The 18,187-nt window shown below is 41.8% G+C and overlaps 1 protein-coding gene across 1 annotated transcript in view; it reads right to left on the reverse strand.

Annotated features, from left to right (window-relative positions):
* The window catches only part of TANC2 (tetratricopeptide repeat, ankyrin repeat and coiled-coil containing 2), a 197,735-nt gene that overhangs the window by 43,653 nt on the left and 135,895 nt on the right, over positions 1–18,187 (reverse strand). The window contains exons 7-9 of the mRNA XM_081883745.1: positions 15,191–15,339; positions 6,206–6,395; positions 588–851 (exon numbers count right to left, since the gene is read on the reverse strand). Of these exons, the coding sequence (XP_081739871.1) occupies positions 588–851; positions 6,206–6,395; positions 15,191–15,339 (603 nt within the window). The remainder of the gene's footprint in view (positions 1–587; positions 852–6,205; positions 6,396–15,190; positions 15,340–18,187) is intronic.

The raw sequence follows: 18,187 nt of genomic DNA on the forward strand, positions 1-18,187 counted from the left end.
TGGCGACTACCCAATAGAAATGTTTGACTTAGAGCTAGTTGGAAGTAAGGGAGACCCAGACTGGATTAAAGTTGTTCCTAGGAGTAAGGGAAATGATTAGAGTTCGTAGTTTTGCAAACAGTGGCCTTGTACAGTCTTACTTTGGTTCCCCTCTGCTACTAATTTCACTACTTGGCTCACGCAGCACCACTCTTTAGCAGCTTTTCATTAATCTCTCATTAGTACATTTAGAAGTTTATGTGATTTAATTAAATATGAGGGTTAAATTCAACAAAGAGCAAGTGACATTGTGCAAGTACTTCTGAAACTATTAGGAGTGGAGATGTTGCTTTGTGTAATCCTTAAGCATGTTTCTCATGGCCAAGAACACAACTGAGGTAGAGATAGGCAGGATCCATGGGACACAAAACTAGGAGACACTGGATAACTTGAAATGTAAAGTTAGTATGGGATGTTATTTCAGAAATAATATTTTAAACACCTGAAGCATTCACACAATTTTTACAGGGGTGATAAAAATGTAAGTAACGAGTTTCTGGCTCACCATTAATTACAATTTACCTTAGCACTTAATGAGAATTTCTTACCTGCTACAGAGTTTGGGCGAGGCATAAGGTAGAGTGGAATGGATTGTACTGACTGGGATAAAACAGTCTCTAAGTTCCTTTCAGGGATCTTGTTCAAACTGTATGTAGAGGCCGTCATGTTTTCATCCACTCGATATAAACAAGAGTCTATGCTGGATTTTTGAGACTGCCAAGGTTTCAAGTTTCCTCCAGATCCTAATTCTTTACTGCTTTCCCCTCCATACTTAGCACGATCCATATTTTCAGAATAGCTTGTCAGTGTTGCTGTAACAAACAAACAGAGAACATGAATAACAAAGGAGGCAGTTAATTCAAGTTAATTCAAGATGAAGGAAAGGATTGCCATGGTTCAACCATGTCTATTTCTTCAGCAGCCTTATAAGAGTATGAATGCAGCCGTTGCACTTTCTGGCCTGCTACCCCACTGCTGATCTGTATACTATCCACTCCTGTCTGCTGTGGGGATCTCTGGTGAGCGATGAAACGAACATTGTTAAGGCTAGAGCAGGGAGGTGGTGCTGCAGAACCTTCAGGCACAAATTTTAGGTGTGGTCTCTCAATTAACATTCTGACAACCCTAACATAATTTTGCACTGCATTCAGATACCAAAAAGTGAACTGTAAATTCATAGATTATGGAATCCAAATTGGTCCGCACAACAAAATGTTGCAGTTAAGCCACTCTCTCCCAGATATATGCCCTTCCAACCTGCAATATGGACAATTATTTGTACTTGCTCTGGATTTTGCAAAAAAACACACCAAAAAAACACTAAATGAAAAAGACGAGGATCTTTCCTGATACCTTTCGGGTTTTATTTGTTTTGTTTTCTGCAAACCTTGAAGTTCAGTCTGCTGATACCTGCCCCTTCCCCTTATGCATGAGTGTTTGTCTACTGTGGCTAGGCAAGCATGTATATTTTCCCTTGACAATCAGAAAGAGAATATAAGATGACATATGGCAAGTATTCTGCCACATAAATGCAAGTTTTGGAATTACAGGGGAGATGAATATGCAAATATACATTTGCAGTTTGAAAAATATAACAACACAAATGGTATTTAAGGAAACCTGAAGGTCACAAAGGCCAAACTGTTAGTTGCTGGAGTTCATCATTAAGCAGAAGTTTTGCTCTTACAACATAATATATACAGGAGCCCTGACTTTTCTTCTCAGCTGTTCTGTTCATCAATCTGTTCATTGCTACAGTGAACTCAAGATGACGGCTACTTCCCACTTCTCTGTCATTCTCTCACATTACCTCCAACGGGGTTAATTTAGCTATCATTCAAACAGGACACAAATACTGGGTGGAACTCAACGCTGCACTAAGGCAATTTGTTCCGCCAGGGCAAGCATTTCAGCTTGCTAGATTAAAAGATCCCCACTTTCCCGACTCCCCAAAACTAATTTTGGGGGCAAGCAGGGGAAGAGAGAGAATCCCCATTGTGCAAAGAGGAGCCTTTGCACAGGGATTTTGCTGACAGGACTCTTTGGTTGACTCTCCAGCCATTGGCTCTGGGCTTCTGTGTATGCAGGCATTATATCACCCAGCCCTGAAATATGAAATTTGGAGTCTATTCTCTGCTGTTTAGATTTCAATCTGAGGCAAAGGAGAATTCTACACTTCACAGCCCTCAAGCCATGACCCTGCCACCCCCAATGCAGATGATCCTCAAAGCCTCCTTCTTTTCCATCCACTTACTTGGCTGCTCCTGCTGCTTTGGCTGAAAGAAGGAGTGAGGAAATAAGTGATAGACATTTCTCTCGACTCTCCATCTTCCCAGCACATTGTACTTCCCTGTGTGCTTGCACCCAGCACATTGCTTAGCAGTGCAGCAGGCACCAGAGCTGGAGATTGGGGTGAAGGGTGGGAAGAGGCTTGCTATTGCCTCCACTGCACTGGATCCAGCAGCCAGGCACAGGGGTGGCGTCATGCATTGGAAAAACATGGGTGAATGAGAGCAAGCGAGGAAGACGTTTGTGGGGTGGAAGGGGAACAGATGGAGGTGGGATTGGAGCCCACTGCACTGTCAAAGACACTGTGGAGTGTGCATGCTGAGGTCCAGTTTGGCTCGCAACTGGCCAAGGAATAAACAAACCAATTACCTAAGCCCAATTATGAGCTCGACCAGAGTAACTTCCCCCCACCCTACACAAATCTGGTCAACTAGATTTTTCTAGATCTTTTTAGTGTATACACCACCGTATGAAATTATCTTAGCAAGCTATAAACAAGGGCAGTCCAACTTTTCATACCAGGTGGGCCGCAAGAGTACTCTGACATGGAACCCACAGGCCACACAATTTGACACTCCACACCCCACCCTTTCCAAAGAGAGGCTCTGGCAGGGTCCTAGAGCCCTCCCACCACTTCCCAAATCTGGGAATGCACTAATTATGCTTTGGAAGGAGGAAGGAGGACTCTACAACCCTACCAGAGCTTTGCTTTAGAAAGGAAGTGTGAGGGCTGGGGGGGCAGGCATCCAATGCAGAAAGAATGTAGTGGTCAAGGGAGCGGTGGACCCAAACAGGTTGAAAATCTCTGCTTTATGGGTTATGAGAGAGGCAGAGAGAAACTGCAATTGAAGTGAGATAATATGCAGATTCAACATGGACCGACGAATGTAAGAACGATAAACTTAGTTTGCAACAAATTTCCTTTGAGGCTTCTATTGCTTCCATTAGTAATCTTTATTATGAGTTTGGCTGCCTTGATTAGCGCAAATGGACCTATTGTTAAACCAATGGATAGCCAGGGACTTCCCCTCCCATTCCTTTGAAATAAGGCACCCATCAGAGTTTTGAGGAAGGACAGGATGAACACTAGAAGCAGATGGGGAGAGAGATGCTGAGGTCAGACAGATCTGGACACAGATGGAGGTAGACAGGCAGGCAGATGTGAGTTCAACTGCACTGGCTTCTGCTGGGGAGCTGCCTTGGGTCACCAGTTTTACTGCCTATTTTTGAAATCTATTTCCTTTTACTATGCTTGTAAATAAAACAGATACTTCAGTGACAACTTAAGTATGTAGCGTACTTTCATTCAAAGGAAACTAATTCCCATAGTACAGTTGCCTGGATTTCTCATACTTGAGAAAGTACGGAGTGCTTAACCCTAGCATCAGAAGTAGAGCAATGTTTCTTTCAGGAGAAACTGTGATGTGATGTGATTTAGCCAATATGTAGAAAATTTCCGCAGCACTTCTAGCAGAATCAGGGTATCCCACTAGGAGATGAAGATGACTTAAAGCAATCCTGAAGGCTGCACAGGAATAGGTGAAAGCCTTGCTTGCTCAGCAGCTAAAGGGATCAAAGCTGACCTAAAAGCCTAGCTGCACAGATCCCATCTGAGTCTGGTTAAGACATTCCACAAGATGTATGAGTATCTAATGAGCTTGGACTGGAGTACTACAGTCAGACGCTGAAAATAAGCAGGCTTCATCTACCTTCTGACCTTCCAATGCAAACTAGAGCAAAAAGCTATATGAATAGCTGCTGACTAGTGAAAGTGCAACCTATTCTAATAGTGGTTTGAAGGAGATTTAGTTGTAGTCATTGGTGAGGGGAAAACCCTTAAACTTTTTCACCTTGTGTGAAAGCCTCATGTAAAGGCCTTGGTGGGATGGATCAAATCTCTTACAGTAGGATTAATTCACAAGCCCGTGGAAGCCAGGCAGTCTGAGAAGCATATCTGCCTCATATTAAGACCATGCTCAGTAAAATGGAGATGACAGAAAGAAGCAGAAACTACTGGCAGTTAGCCTGAATGGCTCAACCTCTCAAGTCCAGCAAGAGATGAAGACTTCTTCCCAGATGAAGACTTCAGGGCTTTTGATCAAATGTTTAGATCAAACCACCAGTCAGAGTGGGCCAGAAACCAGAGCAGGAATGACAAGAGGAAGAAAGAAAAAGGAGGACTCTCTGAGAGAAGTTGCAGTGGATTTGGAGAGACTTATGAGCCAGACCTACCAAGATGCCACTGAAGCAAAACAGATCACTGAACGAGCATTTGATTAGAATTTTCACGTGATCCTCATGGAAATGAACCAAGCAGTGAATATTTCTGCAAGAACAGACTCCTCCAGTGCAGCCTCTGGTTAAAGAAATGTGGTTCATCATAGGAATGGTGTTGGGTGAGCACAAATCTCTCTTTTTTCTCATTTGAAACAAATATACTACAAACTTGCTTGCTATTTTAGAATTTACTTTTGGACACACGTGGCTTTCACACACGTGAAAAGGGTAACTCTAATCTGTTTTCTAGACACACTTGTATCAACCTTTTTGCCTTTCATTATTTCAAACAATAAATTCTAACAATTTATAATGGGGAAGTATATATTAGAATTATTTTGATAACTTTTCTACTGCAGAGATTAGAGTAAGGGCTGAGAGGCAGCTAAAACTTTTATTACTAAGGCAACAGAAAATGTTGAATATGACAAGATAGTGCTATATTGATACACATAAACCTGTCCTCTTTCCCATGTCAAAACTCCATCTTTTAAAAAGCTGGTTAAGTATTTTAATGATTGGGGGAACAGAGGAGTGACAGGACAAGTTAAGGCAATTCTAACTTCTACTTGAAAGAAGTATGAAGAGCTATGGCTCTCTTCCTCCAGCACTACAAAATACACACCTTCCACATTACTTCATAAACTGTGTTGTAGAAAGCTGTTGAGATCATTTTTGTCAGATAACCAAGAGGCAGACATTTGCCAGTCCCTGAGTTGATAAGATTGCGCTCCAGTGGAAGTCTCTCTGGTACCACATCAATAGCTTCACTAGCGGGCACTATTGAGAGGTAACACAGATTATATCTACTCTCTCAGTTCTGATTTTCCTGAACACTCTGGGAATCAGGGTTACTGCAGATGGAAGCAAATTTCTGAGCCAAAGTGACAACAGCAGTTAGGTCCCCTTTGCACCTTGGCATAAGGACCTGGAGAAGCTTTGCACTTTGTTGCTAACAGGAGAAACAAAACAGTACTGTGATAGGGATTCTGCAGTTGATCATGACTCTGTGGAATACATTTATTTTGAGAGACTGCTTCTCTTGATCCAAGCTCTGCAAGTTAACTGGAGGGCTCATCTACTGAGCATCCCATGGATATACTCTACCCCAAAGAAAGGTTAGAATGACAAAGAGTCTTGTTGCACCTTAAAGACTAATGAATTATTATGGCATATGCTTTTAATTTACTGAAGTCCACTTCACCCAATGAATGAAATAATATCCTCAGGGTATGTGTGTGGGTGTGTGTGTGTGTGTGTGTGTGTGTGTGTGTGTGTGTGTAAGTGGTCCATAGTGGGATCAAATGACAATGAAATGCAAAAAGTACAATCTACAACTATTAAATTGACGCTTAGCTGTATGCAAAATAAGCACAGTGACCATTCATAACAGCAGCACTTTGTATTAATACAATCATCCTCTCATTACTGAGTTAATCCTGTAGTAGGAAAGGAAAGTATTGTTTCTTTTCATGCCTGAGCAAATAGAATCAGTAAGTTTTAATTCAGCAGTTTCATGCCAATTCTTCATGTCACTAACATTCTATTAAACATGATTCCAAGACACATAGCATTACTGGTGCCCATGAACATGACTCACCTATTATGCCGCTGTCTCTGCTCTCAAGAGTAGAAGTGGGGCTGGTGACAGCTCCATAACTGCAGTCTTTTGCTATAACGTCCTTGGTGCTAGTTTGAGGGAGGGTGGAGCAGGGACTACTGGCAGGAGGTGAAGCAGTGCTACTGGTCAGCGTGGAACAAGGACTTATTCGTTGGGACACTGCTGAGGTCTGCAAAATTGGAAATGGGAACAATTCAGTCATTGCAATCTATTCGTATAGAATTCAAACGCTGAACTCTTGGCTCATACTTCAGCATCTGTATAGTATAACAACAAATATACTGTATTTTTCGCTCTATAAGATGCACCAGACCATAAGACGCACCTAGTTTTTGGAGGAGGAAAACAAAAAAAAAAAAAAATATTCTGAATCCCAGAAGCCAGAACAGAAAGAGGGATCTGGCTTCTGGGATAGCCTCTTGCTGTCCTGGCTTATGGGATAGCCGCGCACAGCCTCTCCCGGGCAGCGGGAGGAAGGCTCCCCCAAGAGCCGTGCTCCCTTTAAAAGCCCCCAAGAGCCACACACACGTTCCACGCAGCTCTTTAAAGGGAGTGCTGAGCAGAGCCTCCCGCCTGCATTTGTTCCATAAGACGCACACACATTTCCCCTTACTCTTTAGGAGGGGGAAAGTGTGTCTTATAGAGCGAAAAATACAGTAGTTGGCTGTTGGAATGTCATCTGGGCTAAGACAATGGTTCTAAAGTAACCTCTCTTACACATCCAGGCCATTCTAAGTCCTACCATTTTCTCTTGGTGCAGAATACACTAAAATCACATTCTTTCAACAAAAACCTGCAAAATTAGTACAGGTTGCTGGTGTAATACTTGAAAGTACACCCAAAGTTGCATTGTATCTGGGACTGATAGCCTCCTCACATAATACCTATTTAAAATGCTATATTTCGATTGTATCCCACATACCTGCTACCTTGAGAGCTAGCCACAGAAAAGACACACATTATTCTATTTTCTGCTTTCCCCCCTAGTAGTAAGCAACATATTTTAACCAGCATAATGTCATTATTTGCTCTAGATACGAGTACTGGAATGGTAGCATTTTGCAGAACATTGGCAAAAATGGTTTTCTACACAAGCAAGACAGCTGTGAAAGCCGAGAAGACTATTTGAGTTTCCTTCTATTTTAGCATCCCTGGCACAATATATACAGGAAATCCAATAAAGACTTGCAGTCTGGCACTTTCCCCAATGACTCTGCTCAGGAAACTCTCTTGGCATCTGATTTTGCTTTGTAAGTGCTTCTTCCATTCACGAAATATGACAATGATTTTGTACTCAGATAAAGAAGGGCGTATCAAAACAGCTCTCCTTTTTCTCACAGGGAACATTTTTCATGCCAAATTTAATTTTTTGAAAAAGAGCCACCAATAAAGTATTTCCTTTGCATAACAGAATAATCCAAAGCTGAAGGCGCATGAGGTCGGTATTGATCAAGAAGGGAAGATTTATTTTACTTTAACTGTCTGCAAAACCATGCACAGAGATGAGTGGCTTCAAGATGTCTAATCTGACAAATAATCTTGATTCTATTGAAGAAGAGAGTTTGTATGTTCAGCTTATAGCGTGCTGAAAAAGCCAGCTGCTTTAATTTTGCACATTTAAAATAAGTTACTTTTAAAAGCCATCATAGGCCACCCACATTGCAGTCTGTGACAGTGTTCCTACCAAAAATGCACATGCCAACTCAGAACCAAAATTGGTACTGGTACTTGTTACTGCTCTCCAATGCTCTGAGCCCTGATTATCTGAATCTGAAACGCTGGAGAAACAGATCAAATATAGCATGTATGCTACTTCTCAGCATGTGTGTGCATTAGTGCACCAATGATCTTGTCTTGCTTAATGTATTTGTGAGACCATTCCCCCAGGCTTCCAGATGTACATGTCGATTGCAAGCAAACAAACCCTGGGAATGTTAAACTCTTTACTAGGGAAACTTTCAAAGTCTTTCCTGTCCAACATTTGTCTTATAACAGCAGACTTCTACCAAATGTGGTGGCAATATAAAGAGCACCAATATATACAGAAACAGTTAACAGAAATGTTAAAGGAATTTTCAGTAATAGCGTCGCTCCTAACCTACTGGAATGTGTGCTTAATTATCTGCAAATATAAAAGCGGAAAATATATAAGAAGCTGTATTATATTTTATAACAATGGCCAGATTAACCCTTGCCACTTTCGTATGATTGAAAAATAAAACAGCATTGAAAAACAGGGTAGTAACTATACAAAAATTATACAAACAATGAAATTGGGAACCAAATGAAACACAACTCAACAATTTTGGGAGTGCCGTTATTAATAATCAGGAATACTTTGGTATTTAATTTGTTTTCTTCATATATATATATATGTATGTGTGTTTATGTTACATGAGGTAAAAAAAAAGGTAACGGACCCCTGGACAGTTAAGTCCAGTCAAAGATGACTACAGGGTTGCAGCGCTCAGCTCGCTTTCAGGCCGAGGGAGCCAGCGTTTTTTTGTCCCCCACAGACAGCTTTCCAGGTCATGTGGCCAGCAGGACTAAACTGCTTCTGGTGCAACGGTCACCATGACAGAAGCCAGAGCGCACAGAAACGCAGTTTACCTTCCCGCCACAGTGGTACCTATTTATCTACTTGCACTGGTGTGCTTTCGAACTGCTAGGATAGCAGGAGGTGGGATGGAGCAACAGCAACTCACCCCGTCATGGGGATTCAAACTGCCAACCTTCTGATCAGCAAGCCCAAGAGGCTCAGTGGTTTAGACCACAGCGCCACCCCTGTCCCTTATGTTATATGAATCTTAAATCAGATGTCTTAATTTTTTGATGATATAAAAAAATTGTTTAAGCATTATGGATGTGAGAAATGTCTGCAACTGACTTTTGTAAAGTAGGGCAATGAAAATATAGCCAGAATTAATTTAGAAGGACACTTGCTTGGGTATCTGTGAGGGAAGCGATAGAATTTGCTGCAGAAATTCTACTGCTGCTTGTGAAAATTCTCACTTCTTTGGAAAGCAAATACATAAGTGTGGCAAGAAGCAGAGCACCTCTTCACAATAAAGCAAAGAAAGGCAACCATTTACACTAGATACCAGAACACAAAATCGGTTAGCGACACAGAATGACTGGAGGCAAGAGAACCACTGCCAACAGCCCAAGCACCCCACCTGAACCACCAGGGCTCTTATTTTTTTTATTGATTGTAAGTGGCTTTTCAGGAGTTCTGGTTATGTAAGAAACTCCCAGTGGCAAAAGGGACAGTCTGCAAACTGTTGTGTCTCCGAGTGGTTTTCTTTACTTAATGGGATTTGAAAGTTAAGGGCAAATTAATAACTCGATTCTCAACCAAACACCAGATACTATGATTAGCAAGACAACGGTTGGTAATCCAAACAATTTCCCCCACAATGATTCATTATGTTGAGCAATCAATCCCAGGACAGACATGTTCCAGAGGTAGGTTTGCTGCTATGTGTAGTGGCAGTAAGCTACAATGAGTGGAAAGAGACTCTGAGCGGGTTGAAGGAAAGGGGTAACAGTGCTATTAATATAACAGCCTCCTGCTAGCTGATTCAGAGCACCATCATACTTTATAATCTTCTCCTACAGATTGCTCATTGCATGAGGAAGGAATCTCAACTGGAAAACTCTTCCACCAAGCCCAAATCGAAGCAGCTATCAGTCTCTTGTTCAAGCACATATAACCCATGAACATCATAGGGACCAAATTGCTAATATATTTCAAAATGGCAAAACAAAGGAAAATTTAGTTCCGCAAAATATAACATGAATGTTATCTTATGTATCTGACATTAATTAACCAGGTCCTTCTAGCGCTTCAGCCCATTTTAAGTGCTGTTTTTCATGTTTAAGTCTCACTGAGTTTTCTACCAGGCTATTTGAAGTTAGGGCCTTTGTGTTGTGTTGCTATATAATTCCAAGGCATCACACGGCATCTAGGCCAAAGTTATTACGTTCACTCACTGATTTGGGACAAGAGGAATTCTTAACAAAACCACCCCAATTTGCCTATGCCTCACTACAGCCTTATCACTGCCCTTAACGAAAGTACCACTCACAGAAAACAGCTTTTACAGGTATTATTTTTCCTTTACATACACAGAAAGTATTCAAAGCCCATCAGAAACCTGCTCATGCAAAAACTAGCTCAGAGATATAAATCTATTACAGAATGCAACCATTCCTCCACAGATACCTTCTTGTCCTTGCCTTCCAGAAGCATATTTGCTTTTTTATAAGAAGATGGAATCTATTTTTTAATCCCTGAACACAAGGAACCACTTATAACAGAAGTCTCTGCTCTCTGCTTTGATGTATTCAATTAAGTGCCCATTAAAAATAAGCTAACGAAAAAGGATGTTTGTACACATCCTTGCCTTCAACGCTACCCAGGCACACTGCCTCCCTGGCTGTCAGGCTGCCCCTGACAGTCAGAAAATAAGTGGCTTTGAAAGAGGGGATTGTGATAGTTGTCAGCCCGTGTGATTCTCCTTTTTTTATATATAAATTTTTTATTAGATTTTCCACAGTGATAACACAAACCACAAAGCAAAGTGATACACAAAAACAGAAAAAGAAAAAAGGGGGGAAGGGGGGAACAATAAACAGATAAACAATAACAACAAACTTAATTCTTCACAAATCTGACCTTTTAAACATCTTGGTTGACTTCCTCAAATCCCTCCCTTCTGAGCTTCCTTGTAATTAAAAGTAACAGCTTTCCAATATCATTATTAAACTAAAACAGTTTCCAATTATAGTCCATCTTATTCACTTTTCTTAACATTCTAAATCCCATTTATTTAATTATAACTTAATTTAATCCTAGGCCTATTTATTTCTTTCAAGTAATTTCTAATTTTTATATATTATATATATTATTATATATTATATATATTTATATATTGTTTATTTTTATATTACAATATTTATTCAAATAGTCCTTGAATTTCCTCCAGTCCTCTTGAAACTCCTCTTCTTTCTGGCCCCGGATTCTTCTAGTCAGGTCAGCTAGCTCCATGTGATTCTCACCTTAAATGTCACCCAGTGCAGAGCCACCTAATAGCCAGCTAGAGGGTGACTTTGCAGGTAGAGACTGCATGGGGCGAGAGTTCAGACATTTCCCACTTGCAAACCTACAAGGCATCTCAAAGAGGTGGATGGGGATTGTCAAAGACAGCCAACCAACCAATCCCAGTTTGGGAGGCTGTCACTTGAGGACCTTTCAAGCTGGAATGGAATGACCTTAAAGGTGGGACTGCGTGAAATTCCACTTCCCAACACATTTTATTTATTCATTAAGAATGTTGATATACTCCCCAAAGTTTACGATTAAAATCTCAATACAATTTAAGCTGAAGGGCATAAGTGCCTCCATATGGTACGCCAGATCCTTCCCACTCTACCCCACGCAGGCCAACGCTACCTGTCAATCACTTGGTGCCATTATGACATCCTGTGACAACTTGAAAGGGGCTCGCATTTGAAGTCTGTCTGCAAGCAAACCACTTGCAAAAGGACTTCAGAAAGATGTCTTGGTAAAATGCCATTTACCAAAGTTTGAGTTGGGTATCAAAAACTGTTGTACTGATAGCTGGAATCAGGAATAGATTCTCTGCCAGCACTAAGGAACTATAGATACTGGAGCCTGAGCTAGATATCAGAAATGCCCCTTCCAAGAAATGCCCCAAGGCTTGAGTTTGGTAGCAGGACTGTCAATATGGATGAACTCCAGGTACCATGACTTGAACTGGGTACGAATACCATCTGTACAGAAGACTTTTAGCTCCCAAATCTAGAGCTAGGGTACTGAGAATGCAAGAAACATTGGCCCTGCTTTTGCACTCATATACTGCTCAATACTAACTCAGCCTGCAGTGAGTAAAGGAGAGGAAGTGGATTTCTGTGCAACCAACAGTCTGCTCTGAGAGTCTTCCCAATCACAGAGGTCTTTGGGGGTCAATGTTAATGGTGCCCCATGACTCGCAGGCACAGCTCCTATCAACCTGGAGCCCAACTTTATGGCATAGCTCTCAACTTACAGATTTGAAATTAAGAGACCAGCAGCCTCAAAAATAAGGGACCAGCAGCCAAAATAAGGGATTTTCCCAGCACAGGTATGTTCAACTTCTGAGCCCCTCCGAGCCAAAGGCAGAAAGCCCAGCCAGCAGCCAAATGAAGCCTCAAGCGGTGGTTCCCACAGCGCAGCAACCCGGCAAAGGGGATGCAGCCAGGAAAACCACCATCACCTCTCCGCTGGGAAGCGCTGAGCAAAGCGCTGGCTGGCAGGGAGGGAGGGAGGGAGAGGAGCTGCTTCCTTTGAAACCTGGGAAATTTAAGGGACATCATCAATAAAGGACAGCAGTGGGACACGGAGCTGGGATAAGGGACTTTTCCGCCAAATAAGGGACGGTTGACAGCTATGCATATATCATATCAACCTGGAGCCCAACTTTATGGAACTCCTGGCTGAAGTCATGCAGGTCCCCTTTCCTGTTGAACTTTTGGTGCTCCATGAATACTTTTTTCTTTATGCCAACAGGCATTTTAACAATTCTAATTTTATAATTTTTATTGATTTTTATTCTTACTGCATTGAGTTTCTTGTACACTGCTTAGAGACTGTTGTGATTAAGTAGCATATACATTGTTGAAATAAGAAATAGTGATATCCATGCAAGGTCGACCTAAACTTTGGCAAGAAAGCACTTCTAGCTGGGCTCATTTGCAGCCACTGTGAGGAGAGGAGAAAGCCTGATCCACAGGCAGATATTTTAGGGTTGCCATAAGTCTGGGAATTCCTGGACATGTCCTCTTTTGGGGGTCCTACATGCCCATCCAGGGGGGATTTTACATTTTAAAGCAAATGTCCTGGATTTGGGGGTTTTTTCAATATAAAAAAGAATTGTGCGCAGGCAGTTCTGGTTCAGGCTCGGGTGACCGGGGTTTGGCTCTGTGGTGGCGGAGTAGCTATCGGGCAATTGCCCTAAAAAAGCTTAAAAACTTTTTGTGTCTGAATTTTTACCACTTGAAATATGGCAATCCTAAGATATTTGCAAGCGCCTTAACTAGAGCCATCAGAAGGAAGGAATTATTTCATTTGCATTGTTAATTTTATTTGGCTTTGTCAAGGGCATCGTTTTAAACTGAGGGCACAGAAATAGTACTTCATTTATTAACGGCTGCCTGAATGACTATCAGTCATAAATGGAAAAAGATCAATCCACTGTCTTTAGAGAACGGGTGCCTGAGGGTAAGAGATACAGTTTACTCAATTAAACTTACAAATTTGATAGGTTATCGAGGGAAGGCAACACAGTGATATCATTGACAAATGAAGCCTTTTTATTCAATATTGGAATGATGCAAAGCAACTCTGTTCTATTTTGGGAATGATCTGAATAACTGTGTGTGATTCTTGTTAACTTGATTTAAATTTAAGTAATTTAATATTGATTGGATATATTTGTTAATTTTTGTTATTCGATGTAAACCTAGCTACTAATTATTATTTGAGGTAGTTGTTATCCTGTTTTATCTAACATCATTAGAATGTACAACTCAGCTTATTTAATAAACATTCAAAAATCAAAAGTTTCTTTTCATTCTATTTTAAAATTAGTTTGTAGATCATGGTACTGGGAGCTCCACAAGAACTCTGTTGCCTGTAGCAGAGCCATCACTAGCTTGAAAATGGGAGCATCCCCTCTCCCCCCATTAAAAATGTAAAATATTTTTCTAGTGGGAAGAAGAAGAAGAAGAGTTTGGATTTGATATCCCGCCTTTCACGTCCCTTCAGGAGTCTCAAAGCGGCTAACATTCTCCTTTCCCTTCCTGCCCCACAACAAACACTCTGTGAGATGAGTGGGGCTGAGAGACTTCAAAGAAGTGTCACTAGCCCAAGGTCACCCAGCAGCTGCATGTGGAGGAGCGGAGACGCGAACCCGGTTCCCCAGATTACGAGACTACCGCTCTTAACCACTACACCACACTGGCTCTCATAGTGGGGTAGGAGAGTGGGGAAAAAACCACAGCTGGCAAACAAAGTGACCCTTGGGTTTCAGATAGTACATGGGTAAAGTAAAGGTAAAGGGACCCTTGACCATTAGGTCCAGTTGTGACCGACTCTGGGGTTGCGATGCTCATCTCGCTTTATTGGCTGAGGGAGCCAGCGTACAGCTTCCGGGTCATGTGGCCACCATGACTAAGCCACTTCTGGCAGGAGAAGGCTGGTAGGTTGGCAGGAGAAGGAACGAAGCAACGGAGCTCACCCTGTTGTGGGGATTCAAACTGCCAACCTTCTGATAGGCAAGTCCTAGGCTCTGTGGCTTAACCCACAGCGCCACCCACGCCCCTTAGTACATGGGTAGACCAGACCAAAAAGCCCAAGGCACAAATTTCCACAGTTTAGGAGGCCCAGAAGGCTTAATTTGGTCACAATCACATATACACTTACAGATTTAATACTAAATACATTACTTCTGATAAACGAACCACTATAGCCGCTAGAGGGCCATGAAAATTTGTGTCCTGGGCTTTTTAGACTCCCCTACCAATGTACTTCTGAAACCAAAGGGGCACATTGGTTGCCAGATGTGGCATTATTTTCAGCTCTCCTGCTCCACTAATCTGAGCTTGCGGGAACAAGTTGGGCCACAGGGGACAAGCTTTGCACCCACTTCAGCTGTGTCCCAATCTACTACGGTTGCCGCACAATTCAAAACCAGCATTTTGTATTTCATTGGGACATGGTTCCCCTACCTCTGCCACTAGAGAAGAGAGAGCCTATGAAGTAATCTCTGATGAATCTTAGATTATGAGCCATGGCTTCCGGGGATTATATTTTTAACAGAACCCCTCATTTTGCAAATCAAGCGTTACATCAAGGAACAAGACACAGTCAAATCACTATCAATCAGCACAAAACAAGCCCACCTGATTGTCCTCCTGTACTTCCATACTGTACTGCTGCCCTGCCTGCACTTCCGTGACTTTCTCTCCCAGGAGGAAGCCCAGGCGAGTCATGAGTGTGTTTGCTGCCTCATCTACAGATGGAGGGGGTCCCAGTTCCTGCTCAGCTTCACCTGCAGAGATGGGGGGGAAATAGGATGTCAACTGTAAAAGTTATACTTCACAACATCATTATCCAATGTTTTCCAGGTCTTTCCCACCTCACTATCTCTTCCCAATATTCAAATTAGATTATGATGATGATATACCAAATATATAGTTCCATTTTCTCCCGCCAAGAGTGTTTGCTCACTTCTAAACAAATTATCTCATTGCACCTATAGGATAGAAACAATCCAACTGCCTGTTATAAGGACCAGAAACTTTTTTTTTAATAATTAAAGAGAAAAGTTCTTCAAAGTTACCAAATACTTAAGATTCCGATTTCCTAGAGAGAACTTTGCAGGTCCACAATTACAAAGCAAGCAAATAAATAACCCCTATGAACAATTCTGAACAAAACTGGTTGAGTCTGTATGTACAGAAAACTCTTCTTATACTAGGCCCTTGCTACAGTTTTCAGTGTTACAAACTTAAACTTAGAAACACATCCATAAATCTCAAGCCAAGAAATGTTTATACACACATATGCTCGTGAGAGTTGCTCCTGGATTACATGTTTAAACAGTGCAATTTTTATATACTTATCAAAACTGGCCCATGGCAGCTTACGTTAATTTAAAAAACAAATAGCATTTTTTAAATGTTCAACATAAAAGCAGCAGGCAAGGGGGTGAACTGCTTTTAGCTAGATTGTTCTGAGAGATGGTTCTGAATTAAGATAGGTGAAGGCTCAAAGAGCAGCATGACTTGTCACTGTATTATCACACTACACTGTGACACAGGCAAACAAAACAAACCTCACCCCATTCTGCAGATATTTGTACCTTGTGGTCCCAACCCAAACAGTGGCCACACCTTTTTTATCTTCCTGGAGGTCTTAGTTCAGAACTTCCTCAGGGTTTCCAGTGAAGCAGGCAAGTATTTGTAGCAAAGCAAACGGGTTTTCCTCAAGAGACACCAGCAATGTACAAAATATGACAATGAGCAAGAGGCGCAGACTGTGCACATCCTGTTGTTTATCTCATGTAACAACCGCTCAATGGTATCTAGCATAGATGATATGAATGATGATGTCCAGGGCTGGCATAGGGGCAAGCATAGTTAGGTACAAGCTGATGGGCTTGACACAGAGAAGGGCTCTACAAAGCATGACTGTCTGTCTGCCTGCCCATCAAGGAGACACATCTGGGCCCAGGGAGAGGAGGGTAGGTGAGTGATTAGTAGTGGTGGCACTTGCAACAACAGCAGAAGAACCAGACGGTCCCGATGAAGGTAGCATCAGTGCTGAATGGGGGCCCAGGTCGGGGCTGGCCATGAGTCCAGAAGTGGCACCATTCCAGGGGGCCACTGAGGTTTGGCCTTGGCGTGATCATATGAGTGAACATTTCTAGTTTCTCAAGTAAGTGCTGAATAGACATACCATCTTCTCTATCTAGCCCCAGATTCTGCAGCAGCTTAGCTACACTCAGGAGGAGGGGAAACTATTTCTTGACTCACAAGGAAAATGTCTGAGAGCTCTAAGCACAAGCAACAGTCGTTGGCTGAAGCAGCTGTTTCCTGGAATGATATACGGTGCAAGCAGAGAGTGCCGTTTTACGAACAACCGGAATATTAATAACGCAGCGTGACTTGCTTTTAAATGTGCCTCAAAAGGGGTTTTCATACTCTCAAGATGTTTTCAGGAGAATTTCACTCATAGCAGAAGACTATTTTATTGTGCATCCAATTTCATACACACAAAATAATACTGAGATAAGAATTTTCACCACACCTGCTCAGATTTTGAGCCACTATTTCACAAGAGGTCTTAATAGTTCTAGGATGAAATAGCAATGTATTCCAGTCAAGTCAAGCATTCCATTGTGTTCCCCTGTGCTCCTTTGAAAAGTCCAAAACAGCTAATTATGCAGTTACAAAAGAGGGGTGAACGTAACAAAAAGTGCACTTTTTAAAAACTCTGTATATCTTTGCATGGAATTCTGTAGAGCAATTTATTTATTTAGGTAGTTACATCCAGCTAGTTCAAGCAAAAGACTCTGTAAGGTAAAACTAGTATCAGCTTAAACAAAGACAATTTAAAAACATAGTACACATGTAAAAAGATTAAAATAAGACAGTTACATGAAAACAACCCAGTCCAGATCAGCAATCACTCCCAATCCAGAAAGAGCAACAAGAACTCCAGATCAACAGTAACTGAAAGCAGGCTGAAATAGGAAAGTCTTTAAAAGCCTGTTTAAAAAGAGACTAAAGAAAGGGCAGATCCTGAAGCTGAGACTCCAATACTTTGGCCACCTCATGAGAAGAGAAGACTCCATGGAAAAGACCCTGATGTTGGGAAAGATGGAGGGCCCAAGGAGAAGGGGACGACAGAGGACAAGATGGTTGGAGAGTGTTCTCGAAGCTACCAGCATGAGTTTGACCAAACTGAGGGAGGCAGTGGAAGACTGAAGTGCCTGGCATGCTCTGGTCCATGGGGTCACGAAGAGTTGGACACGACTAAACAACTAAACAACAACAACAACAACAACATGGAAGGGAGGTCAACTCCATGGAAGGGAGTTCAAGTGAGAGGGCCACAACCTTTTCTAGCTACTAGGTCTGGCTGATTTTGATGCTGGGTCTGCTAACAGGGTCTTTTAGGGTCTATATGCACAGCAATTACTTCAAGTAAATTGGTCCCAAACAGTTTAGGGCTTAAAGGTAACAAAACAATATAGGTGTTACATACATCAACCATTTGGCTCCTTTCAAGATGGAAGGATTCGTATTTGGATGATGACCACTGAGTAAACAATACATGGACACTAATAAAACTGAAACGTGCTTGGATGTTCTCCTGGATCTCCCTCAAGAAGA

This window comes from Podarcis melisellensis (genome assembly GCF_964234715.1).
Source record: "Podarcis melisellensis genome assembly, chromosome: 13".
NCBI lineage: Eukaryota > Metazoa > Chordata > Lepidosauria > Squamata > Lacertidae > Podarcis > Podarcis melisellensis.